The sequence below is a fragment of the Saccostrea cucullata genome, unplaced genomic scaffold (assembly GCF_032062105.1).
Source record: "Saccostrea cucullata isolate Sc308-1 unplaced genomic scaffold, CSIRO_AGI_Scuc_v1 ctg1066, whole genome shotgun sequence".
Lineage (NCBI taxonomy): Eukaryota > Metazoa > Mollusca > Bivalvia > Ostreida > Ostreidae > Saccostrea > Saccostrea cuccullata.
Window position 1 is genome coordinate 69,945 of NW_026933978.1, and position 20,959 is coordinate 90,903.

At 31.9% G+C, this 20,959-nt stretch overlaps 1 protein-coding gene across 1 annotated transcript in view; it reads right to left on the bottom strand.

The window, feature by feature from the left end:
- Nucleotides 1-820: 820 nt before the first annotated feature.
- LOC134239727 (uncharacterized) overlaps nt 821-20,959 on the bottom strand; it is a gene marked incomplete at its 5' end in the record, with an annotated part of 42,845 nt that continues 22,706 nt past the window's right edge. Inside the window, 22 exons of the mRNA XM_062721881.1 lie at nt 821-1,140; nt 1,892-2,062; nt 10,872-11,434; nt 11,894-11,994; nt 12,369-12,551; nt 13,088-13,165; nt 13,744-13,811; nt 14,202-14,313; nt 14,859-15,068; nt 15,524-15,631; nt 15,885-15,956; nt 16,352-16,534; nt 16,886-16,978; nt 17,437-17,598; nt 17,961-18,027; nt 18,291-18,489; nt 18,820-18,943; nt 19,254-19,404; nt 19,604-19,698; nt 20,071-20,175; nt 20,467-20,640; nt 20,763-20,909. Of these exons, the coding sequence (XP_062577865.1) occupies nt 821-1,140; nt 1,892-2,062; nt 10,872-11,434; nt 11,894-11,994; nt 12,369-12,551; nt 13,088-13,165; nt 13,744-13,811; nt 14,202-14,313; nt 14,859-15,068; nt 15,524-15,631; nt 15,885-15,956; nt 16,352-16,534; nt 16,886-16,978; nt 17,437-17,598; nt 17,961-18,027; nt 18,291-18,489; nt 18,820-18,943; nt 19,254-19,404; nt 19,604-19,698; nt 20,071-20,175; nt 20,467-20,640; nt 20,763-20,909 (3,486 nt within the window). The remainder of the gene's footprint in view (nt 1,141-1,891; nt 2,063-10,871; nt 11,435-11,893; nt 11,995-12,368; nt 12,552-13,087; nt 13,166-13,743; nt 13,812-14,201; nt 14,314-14,858; nt 15,069-15,523; nt 15,632-15,884; nt 15,957-16,351; nt 16,535-16,885; nt 16,979-17,436; nt 17,599-17,960; nt 18,028-18,290; nt 18,490-18,819; nt 18,944-19,253; nt 19,405-19,603; nt 19,699-20,070; nt 20,176-20,466; nt 20,641-20,762; nt 20,910-20,959) is intronic.

Here is a 20,959-nt window from a genome sequence, read left to right on the forward strand (position 1 = left end):
GTTTGTGGACCATTCAAATAATATATTTATCTTCCAAGAAGTTTTTTGTCAATATCATCTGTCACATCCATCCTGTGTTGATTCCCCTGTAAGTCTAACACATATATATGTCCATTATAATACCACGCACTATCCACGAAATGCTGTCTCTCTTCTGCCCTCAGTTTTCTCAGCAGCTGCGCGTTCATGTTGGTTATGTGATCCAGCATTATAAAGTCCTCTTTTAGCTGTTCTCTCTTTACAATCACTGATCTCCTCACCTCACTACTTATGAATTTTACAATGACAGGTCTTGGGTGATTCTTGTCATTCGTAGGAATTCTGTGGATTGCCAGAATGTCTCTTGGATCCAAAGTGACTCCTCCCTTTTCTGCCACCAGCGCACATAACTCCTCCTTTAACTTCTGTCCCTTTCGTTCTGGCCAATTCAAAATTTTGATGTTATTTTTCATGGAGTATTGTTGGTTCATATTTGCCATACTGATGGCTGTACTGGCTACTCCATTTATTTCTTTCATCTGTTTTTCCAGGGTAGTGATCCTGTTTTTCAACTGAGAAACATTATCCATGTTAGTGTCATTATCCATCATTAAGCTGTCAACCTTGTCAGAGAGCTGTTTTCTCATCTTAGAGAGTTCCTGTCCATGGCGATTCTTATTTTCTTCCAGATCCTGACTCATCTCTGTTTTAAGTTCCTTTAGCATCTCCTCCTTGATTTCCTCTTTGATCTCCTCCTTCAGCTCTTCCTTCATCTCCTTCTTTAGCTCCTCCTTTACCTCCACAATAGCACTTTTGACAAGATCTTTTATGTCATCCTTGGTCACTTGTTTTTAAGGGTTTCTTGCATAGAGGTAAGAGTACATTTGATGTTCTCCATTTCTGAATGATCATCCTCTCCTGCTGATGAAATTCTTCTCTGTTTTGTGGCTGGCTTTGTAGACACTATTTGGCCTTTGACCTCAGCTGGGACTGATGACAGTGACAATGAAGATCTGCTTTTGTCCATTGTTTGTTTGGTGTTTGATCTCCCTGCTTTTGTGTCCTTTATTTCCTTTGTGGCCATTTTAATGCTCCAGTAAAAACAGGTGTACAGGTGAACACACACAGGTAGAACACAGGTAGACCAGGTTAACACCAGCACTGAGATGAATACTACTCAAAAACTACTCAGGACCTTTTTTCAATTTTGAAAAAAGGTAAAGCAAACACTTATTTCACTATTTTTGGCAATTATTTTATCCTCTTGTCTAACAAAAGCAAGTCAGAAACATCTGTGACAATTTTCACATCATAAATATCACTGAAAATATCTTAATTCCACAAAAACCAGGAGAGCTCTGAAACACACCTCCTCACTCAATAAGCATGACCTTGACCTCTATCTACCTCCTGATATCATATAATTTGTACACGATGCAAAGTGGTTAAAATCGATGCTGTAGTAAATTTTTAGCTGAAATAGCAAATCACCTTATTTTTGGAATTTTTAAGAATTGTTGATTTTGAATGATGTCATTATAGTGAAGTTAAGTTTTCATGTACAAATGATGCTCCGTCCCCATAAATGTGTTGCTTAACTATAGTTTTAATAAATTCCAAACAAAATAAGTTTGTAAATACGCTTTTATTATATTTCGGAATAAATTTCTCAAACACCGTACGGGTCACGATATCATACAATAAATTTTAGAAAAAAAATAATTAAAATCGTTTTTTACAAATAAATTTTTAGAAGGAAATCAATTTTACTATGAAGAAAAACCTATGCACAATTTCAAGCTTAAAGAATTTTGTTTTAATTTCTTAATAGGATCCAAACTTTTAAAATTATATTAGACAGTTTCGCAAATAAATGTTTTCTGGTTGCCACATTTCTGATCGACCCAATTACCATCTCTACAAATAACGGCACAATCTGCGTCATTTACGTTATCAGGCTGTCTTGGGTACCAGTTTTGATAGGTTATATTGGTGTGGTAATTCCAGGTGAAAACCCCCTCAATATCGCCATCTGTTCCACCAATCCAGCAAGAGCAGCAGGCAGACCGTTTAGGGCATTCCTCTGTAAGTAACATCTTATATTAAACACCATTAGAATTCTTATATACAACGCGTTATCTGATTGGTTCTAGAATAACACGTGATCAGGTCGTAAAACTTAAATGACAAAAAAAAAACAACGTCTCAGCAAACAATTATTGAGAATAAAGGGTTGATACTTTAAAGGATAAGGGTAAGCTTAGGATTTTTATTTAAAGTGGACGTTGGTTAAAAGAAAATTGGCTTGAAAGATCTTTGTTCTATATCGATATAATGCTATCAAAAAATAGAGTTGAATTAAAACTCAGAGAGAAAATACACGTTGGTATTGCAGAAATACGGCCACGATTTTGATGATGAAAACGATTTGATATCAAAACAAAACATGTATCAATACAAAATTGTCGATACCGATGACAAAAACAATATTTTTTTTTTACTTTATGTTAAACACAAATATCTACTTTTCAAACAAAACCCTCAAAACTTATGGAATTAACAAATACCTACATTTGAACATGTGTGATGGGAATCAATAAGATACAAGATACAAGATTTTATTAATCCAATTTGGGCCCCCGGAGGAGCAAAAAATATCGATGATGGCGTTAGCCATATCTTTAAAACAATCATTATTATATATATAAACGATATCATCGAAATTAACAGTAACATAAATTTTAATTACAGAAAGTATTCATAAATAAAATGTTTCGATATAAGGATACAGACATCGAATCTTATACATGACTATTTAATTCTTGCGAATATAAACATACACACATTGAAAAGGCATATATATCATATGGATGAAGATATACACTTTTATAAAACCACATTCACCTTTAAGCAAATTAGACTACACAGCAAAGCACTCCATGTATACAATCCAGCAAAAAAATCTAAGCTATACAAACATTGTTATTTGAGATATTGCAAAACAATCTGATTATATAAACATACCGATTGTCACAATGTTCAGTTCACATATTTCAATATGTCATCTTCGTATGTTTTTTTTTCAAATGCATTAAGTTCCAAATTTTAAATAATAATTAAATATAATAATAATCAAATAATAATTATAATAATCAATAATTATAATAATCAAACAACTTTACCTGTATTCCAAGGAGGAAGAAACAGATGCATTAACAGTCAGGATACTTGTATTGTTTAACACATTCAATATTGTTGTTTCCGTAGCCCATGTATTTTCTGTGAGAGAATCTATCTCTACAAGATGGGCGTCATTGTTTTCACATTCAACCTTAAATAAAATTAAACCTATTTTTTTTTTTCTTTTTCTGAAAGTTCTTTTGCATCCTACATGCATTTTGAGAGGTTTTTGATTATATTTGTTTATGTTGTGTAAAGAATAAGGACATAGAGTGATGGGAATCAATATAAGAATTATGTTCATAAATTAAATAAATGAAATTCACAGGTGTTAATCAATGTTATTAGGTACACATGTACATGTACGTCAATGCGTGATAATTATCATTTTGGTTACTTCCATGGAATTAACATAAATTAACGATAATTTAGGAAGCACACCAGTCTTCCAAATATTTTGTTCAACTATTAGAATGTGCTTTTTATTTTGTTCACATCTTAACAAAATGCAAAATTCATCAGATTATAAAACAAATTCTATAACGTCGTTCTTCAAATGTACACTGAAATCATATTATTAATTTTATTTTTTATAGTATTGCAATGTTATTTTTTTGTATTTACTTTTTTATTTTTATAGAAACATTATAAAAACTAACAAGCTAGTTCCGTCCGCTTACATGTAAGGAAGAAAAATATCAGTGCAGGTCTAGGAGTGGTCGAGAAAGATGGGTGGGGCGTTATGGTATGGAATTTTAAGGCCAAAATTCATTTAAAAGTTTCTTGAAATATTGCGCGGAAATTAAAGTTTAACAAACGAACAGAGATAGAGAGAGAGAGGTGTTGTAAGAATTCACTCCCTTGATTCTTGACCTCAAAAAGACCATAGGGAAGTGTGGTATAAATTTCAATGCAAATTTAAAAGGTCAAAAACTTCTCAGGATATGACATGGAAACGAAAGTATTTACAGACGGAATTTTGAATTAATGACCTTGACTTTTGACTTCAAAATCAAAAGAAGTCATCCGAAAGCCATAGGGGGTTGTGTAAAATTTATTATTAAAGTTCAAAAACTTCTTGCGATATCGTGCGGAAACGAAAGTGTTATAGACAGGCAGCTAGACGGACGGACGGACATTAAATAATATAACATTTTTAGATAAGTTTTATTATTATGTCACCAATGTAATAAGTTTCGCTATAAACCCCAAAAATTGCTGAATCACACCGGAAACAGTTATGTCCCCCCGACAGAAGCAGTTATGTCACCTTCTCGATCACGTTCACGTGTTTTAGTTCGGGTTCGAGATTTTATGACGTCGGTTGCTAAGCAAATGTAAACAACGGAGTGTTATTTTTAACGTCGAGAAAGCATTTTTGGATTATTTGTGTAAATTTCAACGATTTTAAATGATTTAAATTTTGATATGTCATACAATATATAGCACATGGCTTCTCAGCGACTAGACCGGAATATTTGCCCTTTGGCGACAGAAAAGGCCTGCTCCAGAGTGTTATGTCACCCTCTGTCTTCGGCATCGGGTGCCATACTACTGCAGTGCTTTCTTGTCATCTCGGGGCAAATGTTCTGGTATGTCACCCTCGAAGCCATATGACATATGTATAATATCCTTTTCCAAGTGAAAGCAAGGTACGGAAAAGAAATTAAAAGTGCAATAATTTTGTGGATAAATACCTAAATGGATGAATGTTGAATGCTAGGGCAACAAAGCACCTTAAGAAAAGCATATTCTTTTTTGTTGGTTTTTACCTAACACTGTTAAGCAATATCTCTCAGCATGAAAACTTCTTACATTGTTTCATACTTTAAAAGTACACATGTTTTTTTAGAATTGAATTAAAATCTTAAATCTATAAACAATTTACCTTCGCTTTGTCCCAGGTAACTGTAGTGCTGCCGAAGAAATAGCAATGGTTTTGAAAGGGGACCCAATTAAGAGGACACGCTATAAGAAAAATAGTATTAAAAAAAAAGAAATTGTAATCTTTTGGAAACTATTTTTATAATTTTTCTTTTCTTGGGGAAGAGAATTGCGGTGTTTTTAATTACGAATGTCATTTTTTTGGGGACGACACATGACCTGGTCTTCTGACTAACATGTAATTACATATTAGGTATTTGCTGATTCTGCATACGTTTGATTTGTGCTTAACGTTCTTCGATATTCTGACAACTGTTGGTGGCATAATGGCTATACATTTTTTTCATTAATTTAACAAGACATTTTTCAGCGAGATATACTGAAATTGTTTGTTTTTTAACATGATTAATATTCGACAGGATTTTTTATAATCATATTTAATGCATTATAGAGTGATTTTTATATAAAAAGTTAAGGTACACATTCTAAGCTTTGAATATTACTAATGCAATTAAACCTTATCTAATCTTATCTTAATTCGCAAACTACAAGTAATTTTGTGTCGAAAAAGACAATGAGCGGTTTAGAAAATGCACAAAAACTGGAAAAATGATAATGGAAATAAAAAGAAAGGTTTAAGTCATATTAAACGAAAATATACAGGATCCGTATAAAAAGAGGTTCACTAAACTTCAGTGTAATTTTCAGTTTTGAGACTTCGCAATTTTGATTTACATGAGATGCCTCTGATACAAAAATGTGGTTGTCTATTTTTATGCGCCCGGATTGATAGATCCGAGGCGTGTATTGTTTTTGTCCTGTCTGTCTGTCTGTCTGTCTCTCCGTTGAAAACTTTAACCTTCGCCATAACTTTTGAACTTTGAGATATAGAGACTTCATATTTGAAGTACTGCACTAATAAAGTTCTTTCAAAAGACACCAAGGTCAATAACCTTGACTGTGACCTCGACTGTGACCTACATGCTAAAATAGTTTTTGAACTTTTGCCATAACGTTCGAACCATAGGAGATAGAGACGTCATATTTGGTATGCATATTTCACTATTTAGCTTATACAAATGACACCGAAGTCATTGACTTTGTGACCTTGACTGTGACCTTAATGCTAAAAAACTTTTGTAACTTTTGAATCATAGGAGATACAGACTTCATATTTGGTATGCATACTCCACTGATAACGTTCTTTCAAATAACATTAAGACTAATGACCTTGTGACCTTGAATATGACCTATATGCTTTATGAATATAAAGCTTCAAAACTCATATTTAATATTTAATACGGATCTGTTATGATTTTGTTTAACCATTTTCTTTCTTAAAGTTAGCTTCTGAAAAGTGTTGCAATTTCATTTCTTTTACAAAGTACAACCAGTTATGATACAAATGTATGAATAGCTACATGTAATGATTTATCATATCTACATTTTTTTACAAACATTTGGATAGACATACATTTTAATCAAGAGTTCATATGCCTACAAGGAGTAATAAGAAAAAAAAATTCTTGTCTAAGTCATGTTAAAATTTTCATTATTTTTGAACATATAGAAGCTTCATAAAATGCACTCATGGTTGTAAAAAGAAAATCGAACTTTCAGAAACTCACCATTATTTTGAAACCAGAATTCCCAACCAACAGAAATACTACCAAAGTCTACCATTCTATCGGTTAATTGACACTTCATTAGCTTACAGGACTGCAGTTGTCCGTTGTATAGTACTGCTGCACAGTTGGACTTCATTGTCAAACATTTTGAGGCACATCCAAGGCGACCTATTTTTTCAAATGTGGTAATGTAATACATTGTGTGCAAGGGTAAAAGATTGTCGAACGAGGAATTCCTTGTCATTACCATTCCATATGATTGAACAAATGAAAATTTGGAAACGCTGGAAAAAAGGCTGATGACCACATAAAGTTTCCACATTCTAACATGTAAGGTTCTAGTTGCCTCGTTGTAACAATAAAACGCACTGCAGAAAAAAAGTAAAAGAAAAGTAACAGTTGCTTGTCACTTGTGAAAATAATTGGATATTTTCTAATGAAGTGCAATTATTAATTTTAAGTATATTTATGACCAATGACTGGCATTGTTCCTTTGCAATGAGATATACTCTACATTTTATGTTTTGATTTCCTTTCGTATTTCTTTTCTTCTAACAATAAGCTGCTCATCAGTCTTGCGATAAAGGATAACATGCTGTCAATTCAATACAAGGTTTTAATGTTCATGCATTACTTCCCTTTATTATTTGACAGGAAGTCGTCTTGAATTTAATCCTTTTCTTATCGGAAATGAGTTCAATATCGTTATGTTTTTTTTATATTATATTATTATTATTGTTTGTGTAATCCATGATGGCATCTGCTTATACTCGCATGAACATTTCTTAAATAAGTCGCTCAATCATAAATATGTTGATATTCAATAATTTAAAACTTGAATTCACGTCTGAGAAATTTTGCAGGAACTACATCTTTTAAGAGTCATTGATACTCTGATAAGAGAGATAACTCTTAATGACATAAATGTATATTATTCCTTTATAGATTTGCCAAGTTGAAGTGTCTTTTTCGTCACATTTTGCCCCGCAAGCTATGCTATAATTGTCAGTATTCTGCTCATAAAATACATTTCTCTTGGAAAATCATTAAGGTTCAAGCAACATTCTATATGAGTGAGCAGAGGGTTTATGAACCTTAAATATTTATATTATATGATAATTTTTATATTTTCTCCTCAAGAAAATGGATCATCTCTTTTATACATGCATGTGGATGCATGACTTGCTATGACCTTGAATAACAAATTAACAGCTAAACCTAGAACAAAGTTCACAAAGGTGATAACCATTTCTTTCACATTTGTTATATAGTTATATATAGTTATAGTTGTATAGATATAGTCTGTCAACGGCCGGTTCGATAATTAACACTCAAATAGAGACATCACTAAATAAAGTCTTTTACTTGGCTATCCTGGCAGTTCAGCAGTAAGGTCTGTTTATCGTTTTAACACCTACTGTGACACAGGACATCTGTTCACAATTGTCTATACAATATGTGTTCAAAAATACCAGACCGAAAATTACTGTTTGAAAAATAGTTTAATATCTTTACAAAAAAAAATTAATAAAACCTTTAAAATATTTTTTGTGTGTGTATTTTATCACATATCATACAGAGAAGGCATACATCTCTTTTCCATGTCGGTTATAGAATTAGTTCTAGGACATTTGTTATCCCTCATACTCACAGCGACAAGGCATTAAGTACTGTTACAGTTTATTTCAATAATTTGAAGTGTTTCATACCCCTACATTTTAAGAAAATAATTTAAAACGGAATAATCATATATTCTTACACTTTGATTTGTTGATAACTTTTGATTTCCGAAGATTTTATGATCGTGAGCTTACTTTTGAATCAACCTCCATACATTGTATAGAAGTGCAACAAATTTCAAAACATGAATTATTTTCTATAAGTTTAAGGAATAGTTTTTTGCTTGTCAGTATACAATTTATTCTGTGGGTTGACCAAATATGCATTATGTTCTTTTATGGATAGATTATCAATGTTTATATCTACAAATTAAGAACAAATCGGTTAATACATATATTACATTTATTGATAATTAAAAGTGTATCAAGCATATTTTACAATTACAGTAAAAAAGAAAAATACATGTACAGTAAATAAAGAAAACAAAACAAAGATGTGTATAAAGTAAACGTAAAAAGTCAAATACAAGGAACAACCATAGAAAAAAGGCATCGGATAAAATTTCCTGAGTATTTTGCAAGCCACAAAACGATCTTTGAGCAAATAACATGAGGTTTCAAAAACTGATAGAAAAAAATGAAAGACATCAAACAATCAGTGCTCTTTCTCTTCATTTAGTTTATAAAATTTAATTTCTCATGAAAAAAAACGAATATAACAACTGTAATGATAAATATTTACCCTGTTTATCATCATGTCTAAATTTAGTAATACCAGTTTATAGAGAACACCCTTAAAGCAAGGAACTGTTTTTGTCCCTGTATACATAATCCACTTTATCGGGAAACAAACCAGGGTGAAAAGCAAGAAAAACTACCAAAAAAAAAAAGCAGAGTATAACAATAGGCACAAAACTGCAGATCTTATTCAAAGATAACGTTGAGAATTTTGTTGTTCAAAAATATACATATAGAGGTATAATTATTCTTTATCGCAGGAATACTTCTGACTTCTAATGACATGTATCCTGCCAAGGCGCTTTCGATCAAAATGTAATTAAATCACAGTAATTAAAAAAAATACTAATAAAAGGTTGAGTTCTTACAAAAACAGTCTAAGAATACTTATAAATAAATTGACACTTACACAATTTACATTCATCTTCTGTACCTTTTAGTATGATATAGTTAAAAATTTATTTAACTGCTCTTTTATTGAATAAATAAATTTAAAACACTTATACAATTTACATTTATGTTCGTTTCGGCTACAATTAGAAAAAAAATATTGACTTTAGTAAAATATCTTTTATCCTTAATTACATGCACATTCTGTTAAAATTTATTTAATTGCTTTTTTATTGCAGGCAGAATAAATTGTTTTTTAACTTGCTTCTAATGAAATTTTTATTCAAGATCAAAAACGCGAAAACCATGTAAAATAAATCTGTGCATTTATTCAGCAGCCATGACTTTTCGTAGTGAGACTTGCGCTTGAAATTTTTTTGTCGATGTTTATAAATAATTGTGATGAATACGTAAATAAAATCATTCCATGTTTCATTTTTTTGTAAACACCGATATTTAAGCTTAAAATAAGGTAATTCCAAAGAAATCCGCTCCCGATAGATCCTTAATCTCATTGGCTGTCCCGAAATAAAATCTGTCAAGGTCAGTAAACATGGCGGATAAATTTAAGTTGTGATGTTGAGATACACGAGAAATACTGATATATGGATTGTTCTGTATATTTTTGGATCGATTTATGTCTGGGATAACTACATTTTGGAAGTCCAGGTAAGACATATAAATAAAATAGCCGTTTACTAACACTTTAAGCCGAAATTATCGCTCCCGCTCGCACCAAAGAATCCTTAAATACATGTGAAAAAAAATTATTACTATACCCAACTCCCATGATTTAAAAATAATATTTATAATCACGATTCAGTTAATACCCATCTTGAAATCGTCATCATATGATCGCCTTAAAGTTACAATATTTTTGAAAAGATTATGATAAATGTTGGATGATTTGAAGTGCAACACTAAGTAAATTTTATTCAATTTCGACACAATGTCTACAGCAAGTCTTTGTGACTTTCTTTGACTTGTAACGGGATGTCTTTAACATAGCCATAAGCTGTCACATATCCTGGTCATACGAAAAAAAAAGCAGCAGCATCAATTCATATTAACAGACGGACAGGTGCTTACAAATGTTCTATAATGCATAGGTTTAAAAATTGTTATTTTAAGGGGGAGAGGAGATCGCTTGTTTATTTTTGTAGCTTAATGGATACTGTAGATTCCTTATTAAAAGCTATAAATTAATTTCCACGTAATTTCGCGGGAAAGTTCACTCTCGACATGATATCACTCGCTTTTATTTTTATGGTGCTGAAATCTTTGTAAAATCTGTTGATCAACCGTCTATATACGGATAACTATTCTCGCGATTTGACGTTACAGAGCCCCTTCGCGATAACAAGAACTCGCGGAAAATAAGGAATCTACAGAACCCAGTTGTGGCAATAGAAAATACAATTATAATTTTTTTACTATATCATTCAAGTTATACCTTTGTCTTGCTTTTTAGGAGCATCATTCGACTGCACATCTCCTCTGGATGTCGTTGGGCTTCCTTTACCTTTCTCCTGCTCTCTTCTCTTATTTTTAGGAGTATCATTTATTTCCACGGCTCCTCTGGATGGACAAGGACTTCCTACTCGGTTAATTGGACCTCCCTGTTTGATTGCAGTATTCTTAATTAGATTTCCCTTGGATTTATCTGAGAATACTTCTGGGGGTGTTTCTGTTTTATGCACCGCAGTTTCAGTGTTGTTGTCCTCTGATCTTTTATTATCTTCCATCTGCTCCTGATCCGCATCCCTTTCTTCAGTATTATTGTCCTTTTCCTCTTCCTTTTCATTTTCCTCTTCTTCCACGGGTTCAGGGCGTTTCAAAAGCTTGATAACTGTTGGATGTTTTCTCATGTGTTCTTTTAGAAAATCGTCCTCTCGGGTCAAGGTCACCAGTCCTGTTGACCTTGAACTGCCTCCACCTAAAGATAGTTTTGTGATACGGTTTCCTTTCGAATGGTTATCACAAAGCCATAGTATTTTTCCACTTGGCAAATGACATCTGCAATACAGGAAATTAAACGTAAATGAAAATCGATAAACAGAAATCTTTTGAAAATTGGCAACTCCTTTTTCCTAAGACATGCATTTTTTTTACATTTCTTTATGTATAGACATCTTATATTGACATACAATCAACACATTTTCCTCTTTTAATAATGTAGAAAGTCACACCTATGTTTATATCACTCAGACTCCATTTACAATTTAGTTTGGGAATAATTTCATAAAATACTGGACATTCCAGGCCACTTACAATAATTTTCATTCATATATAGACGACACATTTCCAAATGAGTTTCAATTTTGAACTTCATTCGGGACTCTCACCCAATCAGCAGTGAGGGATTTTTACTGACATGGAGGAATCTTCACACAAAATGTATAGTAATATTGCAATGCAGAAAACACACAAAGCATTATCACATAAAATTGCTCAACATCTGATGACTTTGCCTACCTATGAAGTTTCTGCATAAGATCCCGCTTTCCTGCATGATCGGCAACAAAATGATGAATGGCCTCATATGCCTTTCCAAAGTTGGATTCAACTAATCCTTTCTGTAAAAAGATTACTGTTAGTTTGTTATAATCAGTTCACTGTTTTTAAAGTCGAAATTCTTTTAATTTAATCTTTAAATCCTTAAAATATATAGCAGATTCTTTCACAAACATTTACATCTACATGAATGTAATAAAATAGAAAAAGATGCATTGTAAAAAAAAAAATCAAGAGTCATGAGCAAAGAACAACACTCTCATTCAGTTCACTTACGGCTGACTAAAATTCTATTAAAAAATTACTGACTGGCAAAGCTCTAGCATTCGATAACCTTTCAAGCTTACTTATTGACTGAAAAGTTTGGGTTTATACTGTGAGTGTGCATTTTTATTGTCATTTTGTCATCTCTTAATTTCAAAGATAAGCTAGGAACCTTGTCAATGTAACTACAAAAGGAGTCTCCAGTCTTCCCTCTTAGACAGTTGAGATTGACTGAGCTCTGTTTCAGGACAGCATACAGTCTAGAAAGATAGGGGGCCGCCTCTCTAATCACGTGATACACCTCTTCTGTTGACCTGGCACTCAGATTCAGTGATTTCTCCGATACATGCCATCCCTGAAATAAATTGAAAATAACGATTGAGATTTATTTATAAATCTACTTAATTTTCTGAAAAATAAGATATTTTCACTAATCTATTTTTCTTCGAATTTTCAAGTAAAATGATTTTAAAATGTTTGTATCCTATGTACAAATGCATAATACCGAAACTATCTCGCATTTCTTGAAGAAATCACGTAACAATATTTTTTGACCTGAAATTAAAATATTCTTTAATACATTTTAATAATTTTTTAAACTATTGTTTTACAAATCAATATTAAAGAGATATAAACCGTGATATTGTAAAATTTCATAGCTTTTTTTTTTTTTAATATAACATTTTTTTTTTGGTCGCAGGAAAAGACCCAATTAGTCTTGTTCTTCACGATATATGAGAATTTAATTATATAAAATATATTAAAAAAAAATCATTATTCAAGAAATCATATTTCAATATGTATGCATGAGCAAATGATTTTACCACAAAACATGAAAATATGACACAAGACCCAACCAAAGTACTTGCAACATGTGGTTTTTCAACCTACCTCTTCATGCTCACACATGACCTTGACACAGAATTCTTCCGCCTGCCAGTCTTCATCTTCGTCATCCAAAATCACGGCCTAAAGGAATTCAATTTTGCAATTGTAAGGATATGACATTCAATGCTGTATAAATGTGCATGACGTTGCATTATTTTTTACTAAAGTTTTTAGTCTGAAGGATTTTTATAATTTAGGTACAAATGTACTTTATACATGTTGATAAAGAGCGGGTTTTAACGGAAAAAATACCTTAAGCAAGATAATATAGTACAACTTGGTTTTTTATTGAATTCATATCTCAATTTATATAGTTGAATCCACAGTATCCAAAAGTTGTGAGCCTTGGCCGCCGTCTTTTGGGAAACCCCATAGAATCTTCAAAGTAGCCTTTGTAGTTTTCAGGTTTGTAACTTCGTTATTTGACCAAAAAAAACATTTGTGCATCTTTTACACTAATTGCCCCAGGAAAGGGCTACCCACATATTGAAAGAAAGAAAAGAAGTATAGTGACTGACTTAATTGAAGCACGCCCAAATGTAGGGTAGCATAATATGAACAGCCAAATATCATTTCTTTCTCTTTTGACCTTTTGCTTTACCTCACAAAGAGACACAACTTTTGCAAAGCGTGGATTAGACTATGGACATTTAACAAACCTTTCTGCGCTCTTTCCCAGTCCTTGGCCTTCTTGGAGTTCCCTGCTCTGTAGATTTTCCTGTGGATCCTAGATATCATCATGAATTCAAAGAGATGACGTTAATGTAAAGTTAATGTAATTAATCAAAATTTACTTGTAATTGACAGAATTCTAATCATTAAGTTTGATAAAAATTAGGAATGTGTCATACTTGTAATTCATGATAATTTTGGGGTTTTTTTTTGGTTCAATCATATATTTTGGGGTGTGAAAAAGACTATAATATTCTTTTTCTTATGTTTACACATTAGCATAATTCTCTTTAACCATCACTTTGAAAAGGGAAACAGTCTAGATGAATGCTAAAGGCAGGAGGGTTTAATTGATAAAATGCAAAGGAATATTTTTACTTACTTGTTTATATTATTTCGTTTACTCTCATAATTTTAGCTCTAAAAGGAAACTTTTTTATCTTACCAGCCTTGACAAAGTCAAACACCAATAATCTTGGCAGGACCTCAAAATTTAACTTTGTCGTTATCATGGTAACATGTCTTAGGAATTTCCTCTGTAGCAGTTCATATTCTTCCTAAAATTAAATAATTATATGTTTTTCTCTGATACTACAAAATTATTTGTTTTCTATTTTTTTTAAAAAGTATTTCCTGTTTGTTATAAACCGTGTGAAGGTACGGCAAGAATTCTTTCTTTCAACTTTTCTACAGCATAGCTATCGATGTTACAGAGTAAATATCTATTTCATTTTTTTAAATTGTTATCTGTACCGTATGGCATATAAAAATGATAATGAATCTTCCATACAAAGTAATTTTCATTTAACACATTAAAACTACATACAATAAAACTCGTTTAGAACGAACACAGATATTGCAATTCACGGATATGGCGAATTTTTCTTATATCCTCAAATATAATAATTTAATGAATTCCTTATATGGATTTAATGAATTACGGATATAGCAAAGTGATTTCTCTGGTCCCAGTGACTTCGTTATAACCGAGTTTTACTGTATTTGAAATAGATATACTTTTATTAAATCTGTTTAAGATTAACATTGAAAATCCTTTCACACTTACAATTCTCATTTCTCTCTTTCACAGCATTTAGCATACCTGATAAGAAAATTTGAGATCCTGGGCCTTTTTCTCCAGGTTTTTCTTTCTTTCTTTCTCCTGTTTCTGTTTTTCTTTAGCTTCGTCCTCTGTCTTGCATTTTGTAGCTAGAATCTCTTTTACTTTGGTCAGCAGTTTTTCTTTGTTATCTTCCAGTTGCATTGAGATCTCGGGTGCTTCTTCTTCTGTCTTTACCACGAAGATTCCAACCTTAAACACCAACAAGACAAAAATAAAAAAATATATATATATTGTTTTATATATTCTATAACAATACCTAAAACCCTTTGTGAAAACCTTAGCTTTTTTAAAAATATTGTTTATATATTTTGTCAGTTTCTTTGATGTTTTTATTTTTGTTGTTCAGAAATCTAAGCTGACGATAGCATAGTTACAAGGTGAAAGAAATTCACAGACGTTTGTGATCAATGTCAAACAAAAATGGCTTAATATATATAAATTTATCAACAAATGATCTCTTAATTGGCATTCATATCTTTTACTTCTGTTACTTTACTAGCATGCATGAAATAAATCTTTATTGATCAAAGCCTCACTTTTAAAGTAACCAAAAACAAAATGCATTACACCATATGTTCTTATTTCTCTAAATAAACATAACATAGCACCATTTTTCATCGATAAGATTTAAGACATTTTCCAACCTTTGATTTCCAGCGACTTCCGGTGCCGACAGGAACCACGATGACCGGAAGTTTGAGATTCAACACAGCATACTTCAGCTCCATCATACAGTTCTCAGAATCAGAGTACTGAAAGGAATAGTGGAAATTGACCTAACTTGCGACCGGTATACACGGAATGGAGGCCTAATAAGTCTAAAAACTCATGTTTTGCAGGCTGTACGGCTTTTATGTCGACACGTTTAAACAAAAGGTACAAAAAAAACAATATTTACATAAATTCTACATGATCTCAGCCATGAACTGTGCATTTAGTCGTTGTAATAGAGTAATAAATTACATTTAAAAATCACATGTGACTGATACAAATTCATGAACTAACCTCATCTGAAACACAACAGACAAGAAGCTTACAGCCCTGAAGTCCCATCGCAATGTCCATATACAATCCATACTACAAAAATAAAATAACATTATGCCAAATTTACTTCATTGACTGAGTATTTTCTTATTTTTTCTTATTAAATATACTGTATACAAAGAAAACTTTGGCCTCCATTTTGTTTTCGCCCCTTTCGTCCTACCGTTATTTTGGCGAATTCAAAACGGGGCAAATTCAAAGAATACAGTATAATCTCTTAACCAAAATATAACTGGGCGAATTTAAAACGAGAAAAAATTGCAAGTGTGAAAGTGCAAAAATAACACGGGGTGAAAAAACCATGCATACGGTATTTTTGGATTAAAACCTTCATTTTGACGATGTCCTGACAGGAAAGATACAGAACAGTTACATGTAGCATATCTATACATATTCTTGCTTCTTAACTTAACAAAGCGAAGACCTACAGTGCCAATTTTTTCAATATCAATCCAACAGGCCACTTTCTTGTCCGTTAAGTAATCTTTTATATCTCTTGGGTCCACTGCTCCTAGAGAACTCTTGTCTTTGATCTTGGTTCCCTTGTCAACAGCTTTCTTGGAGTTTTGCCAACAGTAGCTTATGAATACATCTGCCGGTCTCTGTTTGTCCTACAGTTTGAAAAAAAAAATCAAACATTTAATTGGATTTTTCTTCTTTGTGGGGTTTTTTCTCCTTATTTATTTTTTATATTTTTGCAAATTTGTTTCAACTTTTCCATGTACTCTGTAACGATTTCGATTTGGGAAATAAGTGTACGAAATATGTCTTGAAAATAAGCACATAATTAGTTTAATACATTTATCAAGAATACTTCTCAGTTTAATCTTTTATATCTTTTCACTGCATTGGTCACGAATGGTCATGTCCTTAGCTTTAATTTAATTATTTCACTTTTAACTTATTTCCCTTAATCCTTTCCATGTATGACAAAACTTATTCAAATCCAGTGATAAACAAACCTTCTCCATGGCAATCAATGTCTTTTCTACCATGTCCTTGAGATCAACAATCTTTGATTTATATCTATCTGGAGTACGTATCATGCACACAAACTGTAAAACATGTACATGTACATTATTCGCAAAATGTGATCAATGGCAGAGATATTGGTCATTAGCGTTTTTATGTATTGACTTAAGTAGCTAATTCCTATTTGAAGATCAGGATATTTTTTTCATTAATCATGAATTTGGCCTCATGGCATATTTTATTTTTAGTGTCTTTCAGGAAATCTGGTTTGTGTCTGCTAAATCTGGTTAAAATTGATGCAAATATATTATTTGACTTAAATTATATTGATTTTTTTCATTATTCAGAAAAAGAATATAATTTTTGGTAATTTATTGACATAAACAATATTCATTTCTCATGAGCTAGAAAATATTTATTTTATTTCAAATTCTCGCCTTTTTATTCTTACAAAGAGGGTATGCAACAGAAAAATATATTCAAAAATTTGTTAGCTCATTATTGATTACATACAACAAGACTTTCAAAAAAAGAAACTTACAGCATCCCCAATCTTCATTCCCAGATCTGTTTCTTGCCACACCATGCTGGGTCGTACCACCACAATGAGTACCTTCTTCCTAAGCTGATTTGTGATGTACAAGAACATGTTATGGCAAGTTTCGTCCTTCTCAAATTGGTCAGACATACAGCACACTACAACCTGAATAAATACAAGAATGGGCATGGAGTGCAACGCAACCTTCATCGTATCATTTTTCTTAAACCATATACAGCCTTAATTAAAAAAAATCATAAAGTATGTTAATCTTTTCAAGCGGATGTTTTTAATGTAGCATACAATGCAATATACTCTCCATAGAAATGGTTCATTTCTTAATTTTAAAAATATTTTTTTACACAAGAGAATGTAAAACAGAAAAAAATATCACCCATTTTTTTTTTCAAACAAAACTCCTGTTGGAGATCATTATCGTTTGAAATAGGGCAACGTTTATAAAGATCATGATAAATGGATGAGACGCACAATTGCATGCCTATCTAAATCGCAAAAATGTACAATACCTTTGAGTTCTTTAGCTGTAGTGTCATCTCACTGACTCGGTCTGGTGTCACACTCTCAGGCATCCAGCTACAATTTTCATAGATAATTAAAAAAAACATTTTTGCAATGTACATAATATTATCACGAAATTGCTAATACGTGTTAGTGAAGATTATAGAAAATTATGAATAAAGTAGACATTTTAAAAGAAGTTCATAGGAAAATAAATATGGTTAACATGTATACAACCAAAATTGATAAAATCATCTCTTTTTTATTTATCAATATCGCATTATAATCGGATTGCACTGATGTCAGATTTCCAAAGTTTTCACTGTATGTGCACTTACACACTGTAATTCCATGCACGTAAATCATTTTTGACTTCTTTAGGATTGATAAGGTCATTCTTTCCCTTTGGAGGTACATTTGCTTGACAGTACAGGACAGCCACATCATATTCAATGTCATTATTGATAGACTGAAGGGCGCTTATACTGTTCTGAAGGTGAATGTCAAAGTCTGAATTCCTATCATCCGGCATGATAGCTAAAAGAAAAAAATGTAATTTATGAAAATAAATATAATTATAATAAAATATGTTACATTTATGTAAAGTACAGCCAAACAAATATAGAGCTTTGAAATATTTATCAGGATGTTTTTTCCTCAGTGATGAAACAAAAGGCTAGAAATTTGCAACATTATAAATGTTTACTTAAATAAGTATACAAATTTTATCATGTTACATAGCAATACCATTTAAATATTCTAGATTTTATAAATCTTTCCAGGAAAAGATCACTTTCATAAAATGAGCATACAATTACACTCTATTTTTCATGTACTCCTAACTTAAGTTATTTTTTCTCAACATACCTAATAGCTGTGTCATAGCAACAGTATGGAAATTCTCTGTGCACTGCAGAAAAGGAGCGTTCATGTTCTTTCCTTTTTTGATAATGGATGCTTTGAAGAGATATGGGTTCCTGAAGCTGTCAGACTGCAAGTAAAATTGACATTATCGATTCCATTGCATTTTTGTATCACCCCCATGGCACGAGAAAAAAAAATTAGAGAGCTTAATTCAAGGAAAACAGTATTTTTTTAAACAGAACTTTGTCTGGGCAATTTAAAACAGGAGAGAGAGATATTTGAAAGTTTAAAGGGATGAAAACAATGGGGGGAAAGTTTATTGTATACAATGTGTGTTTACAGTATATGTTTTCGACTATGAGCAAAAATCAGGCTTCTGCTTGTCGTTTTCAGAATATTCGTTCTTTTTAATTCTGTAATATTAATAAATGATTTACCCCTTTTGCAATACAATCTGGGCAAGGGATATAATAATCATAGGTTACTCCATGATACGATTCCGTGATCAGGCTCTCTAATACTTCGTGAATCAGGAATAAAACGTTCTCTGGACGCGGGCCTTGGACGGTTACGGTCAGCTGACGCTCACTGCAAAATAAAATCATTTCAAGAATTGACGGACAAATTGAACAAATATGACATATTTGAAATTGAACCTTGGAATATAAAGCACCTTCATTAGGATTTCTGTCATTTGCATAAAATTAACAAATCTGTTTTCCCTACAATCTACTTGTATAATAATTCTTTATAAAATTTTGTAATTACAATAATTCTTTTTGCATACCTGTTTTGTTGGATCAGAGCCAAGTGCTGATTCTTTTGTAAGTAGGAGCCCTTTTTCCAGATCATCTTTCCATCAGAAAAATTAAACAATCGAACCTGTAAATATTTCGTAAAACAAATATACGTCAACTTTTCAATTAGCAAATACTTTTACCTGAACTCATTTTAGAAGTTTCTGTTTCGCCACATTGATTATATCATGAAGGGAATATTAAAAATTATTTTTAAAAAAAATCAAATTAAGCAGGAAAAAAGTAAATGTGGAAAGGCATATTCGCACATGTACAAGTTGTATAACAATATATATTTCCTTTTATTTTGTGAACTTATGCTTCTTTAAACTTTGATGTAGATAAATTGAAATTGTAGATAAAGTAACTTAAATTGACTTTTGTGTGTATATGTAAATCAAGTGTGTAATAATATCTTTCACAAATGTTTGATTTAAAAGATTAAATTCTTAATGACCTGAAGTCTGTTGAAAAGACCTCCCGGAAGGTAGACAAATTTATACATGATTTTATTTTCACTGATGCCATCAGATGAAAGTGGATCAAGATCAGGCCAACGAAACTGCAAAGAGACACAAAATACACCACCCCTTATCTATGGTAAGTATTAAGCAAAATTTGTTACACTATATACGTTTTAGATATTAGTGTCTATTTCTTTCAGTGTAATAATCAATAACTACTTTTCTCATTGAAAATACTGTCAAAACAAGGAATTAAATTTTCGTTCATTTTAGTACTGTTTATCTTTTACATTGTGAAAATGTGTATTTTTTTCATTGAAAAAAATGCTTAAAAATAAGAAACTTTGCTATTGTGTGAATATTTAAAGTAGACTTTGATCAAAAATCACCTCTTCTGGTGGCTCTATTGGAAGAAGACATGGTACTATATTTAGAGGTTGCCCCGGAAGAGGAAAGGTCAAGTCAAATTCTTCTGTAAGACTCAGCAACCAAGGTCGAAGTTTAGCATCATATTTATCCCACACAACATCTAGTTGAGAATGCTCGAACCGACCATCGTTTTTCTAAAAGCATATATTAAAACGTATAAAATTATATTGAGTTAACCAGTCTTCCCTGCAACATCAAGATAAATGACATCAAGCAATAAAATGTCCTTTATTTCTTATAACGTCTTTATATTTACTTGTATGGCAGAGGCTCTGACAGATACCACACACGCCATGACCTTGACAATCCACTGAGGGTCAACGACCACCTTGTCTCTCAGGAAGTCTGTATCAAAGTACTGAACGGTCCCAAGGTTATCAAGAAAGGAAATAGCTTCCTTAAGCTAAAAAGCGGAGGAGATAGATTTATTGACAAGTAAATATGGCTATCAAT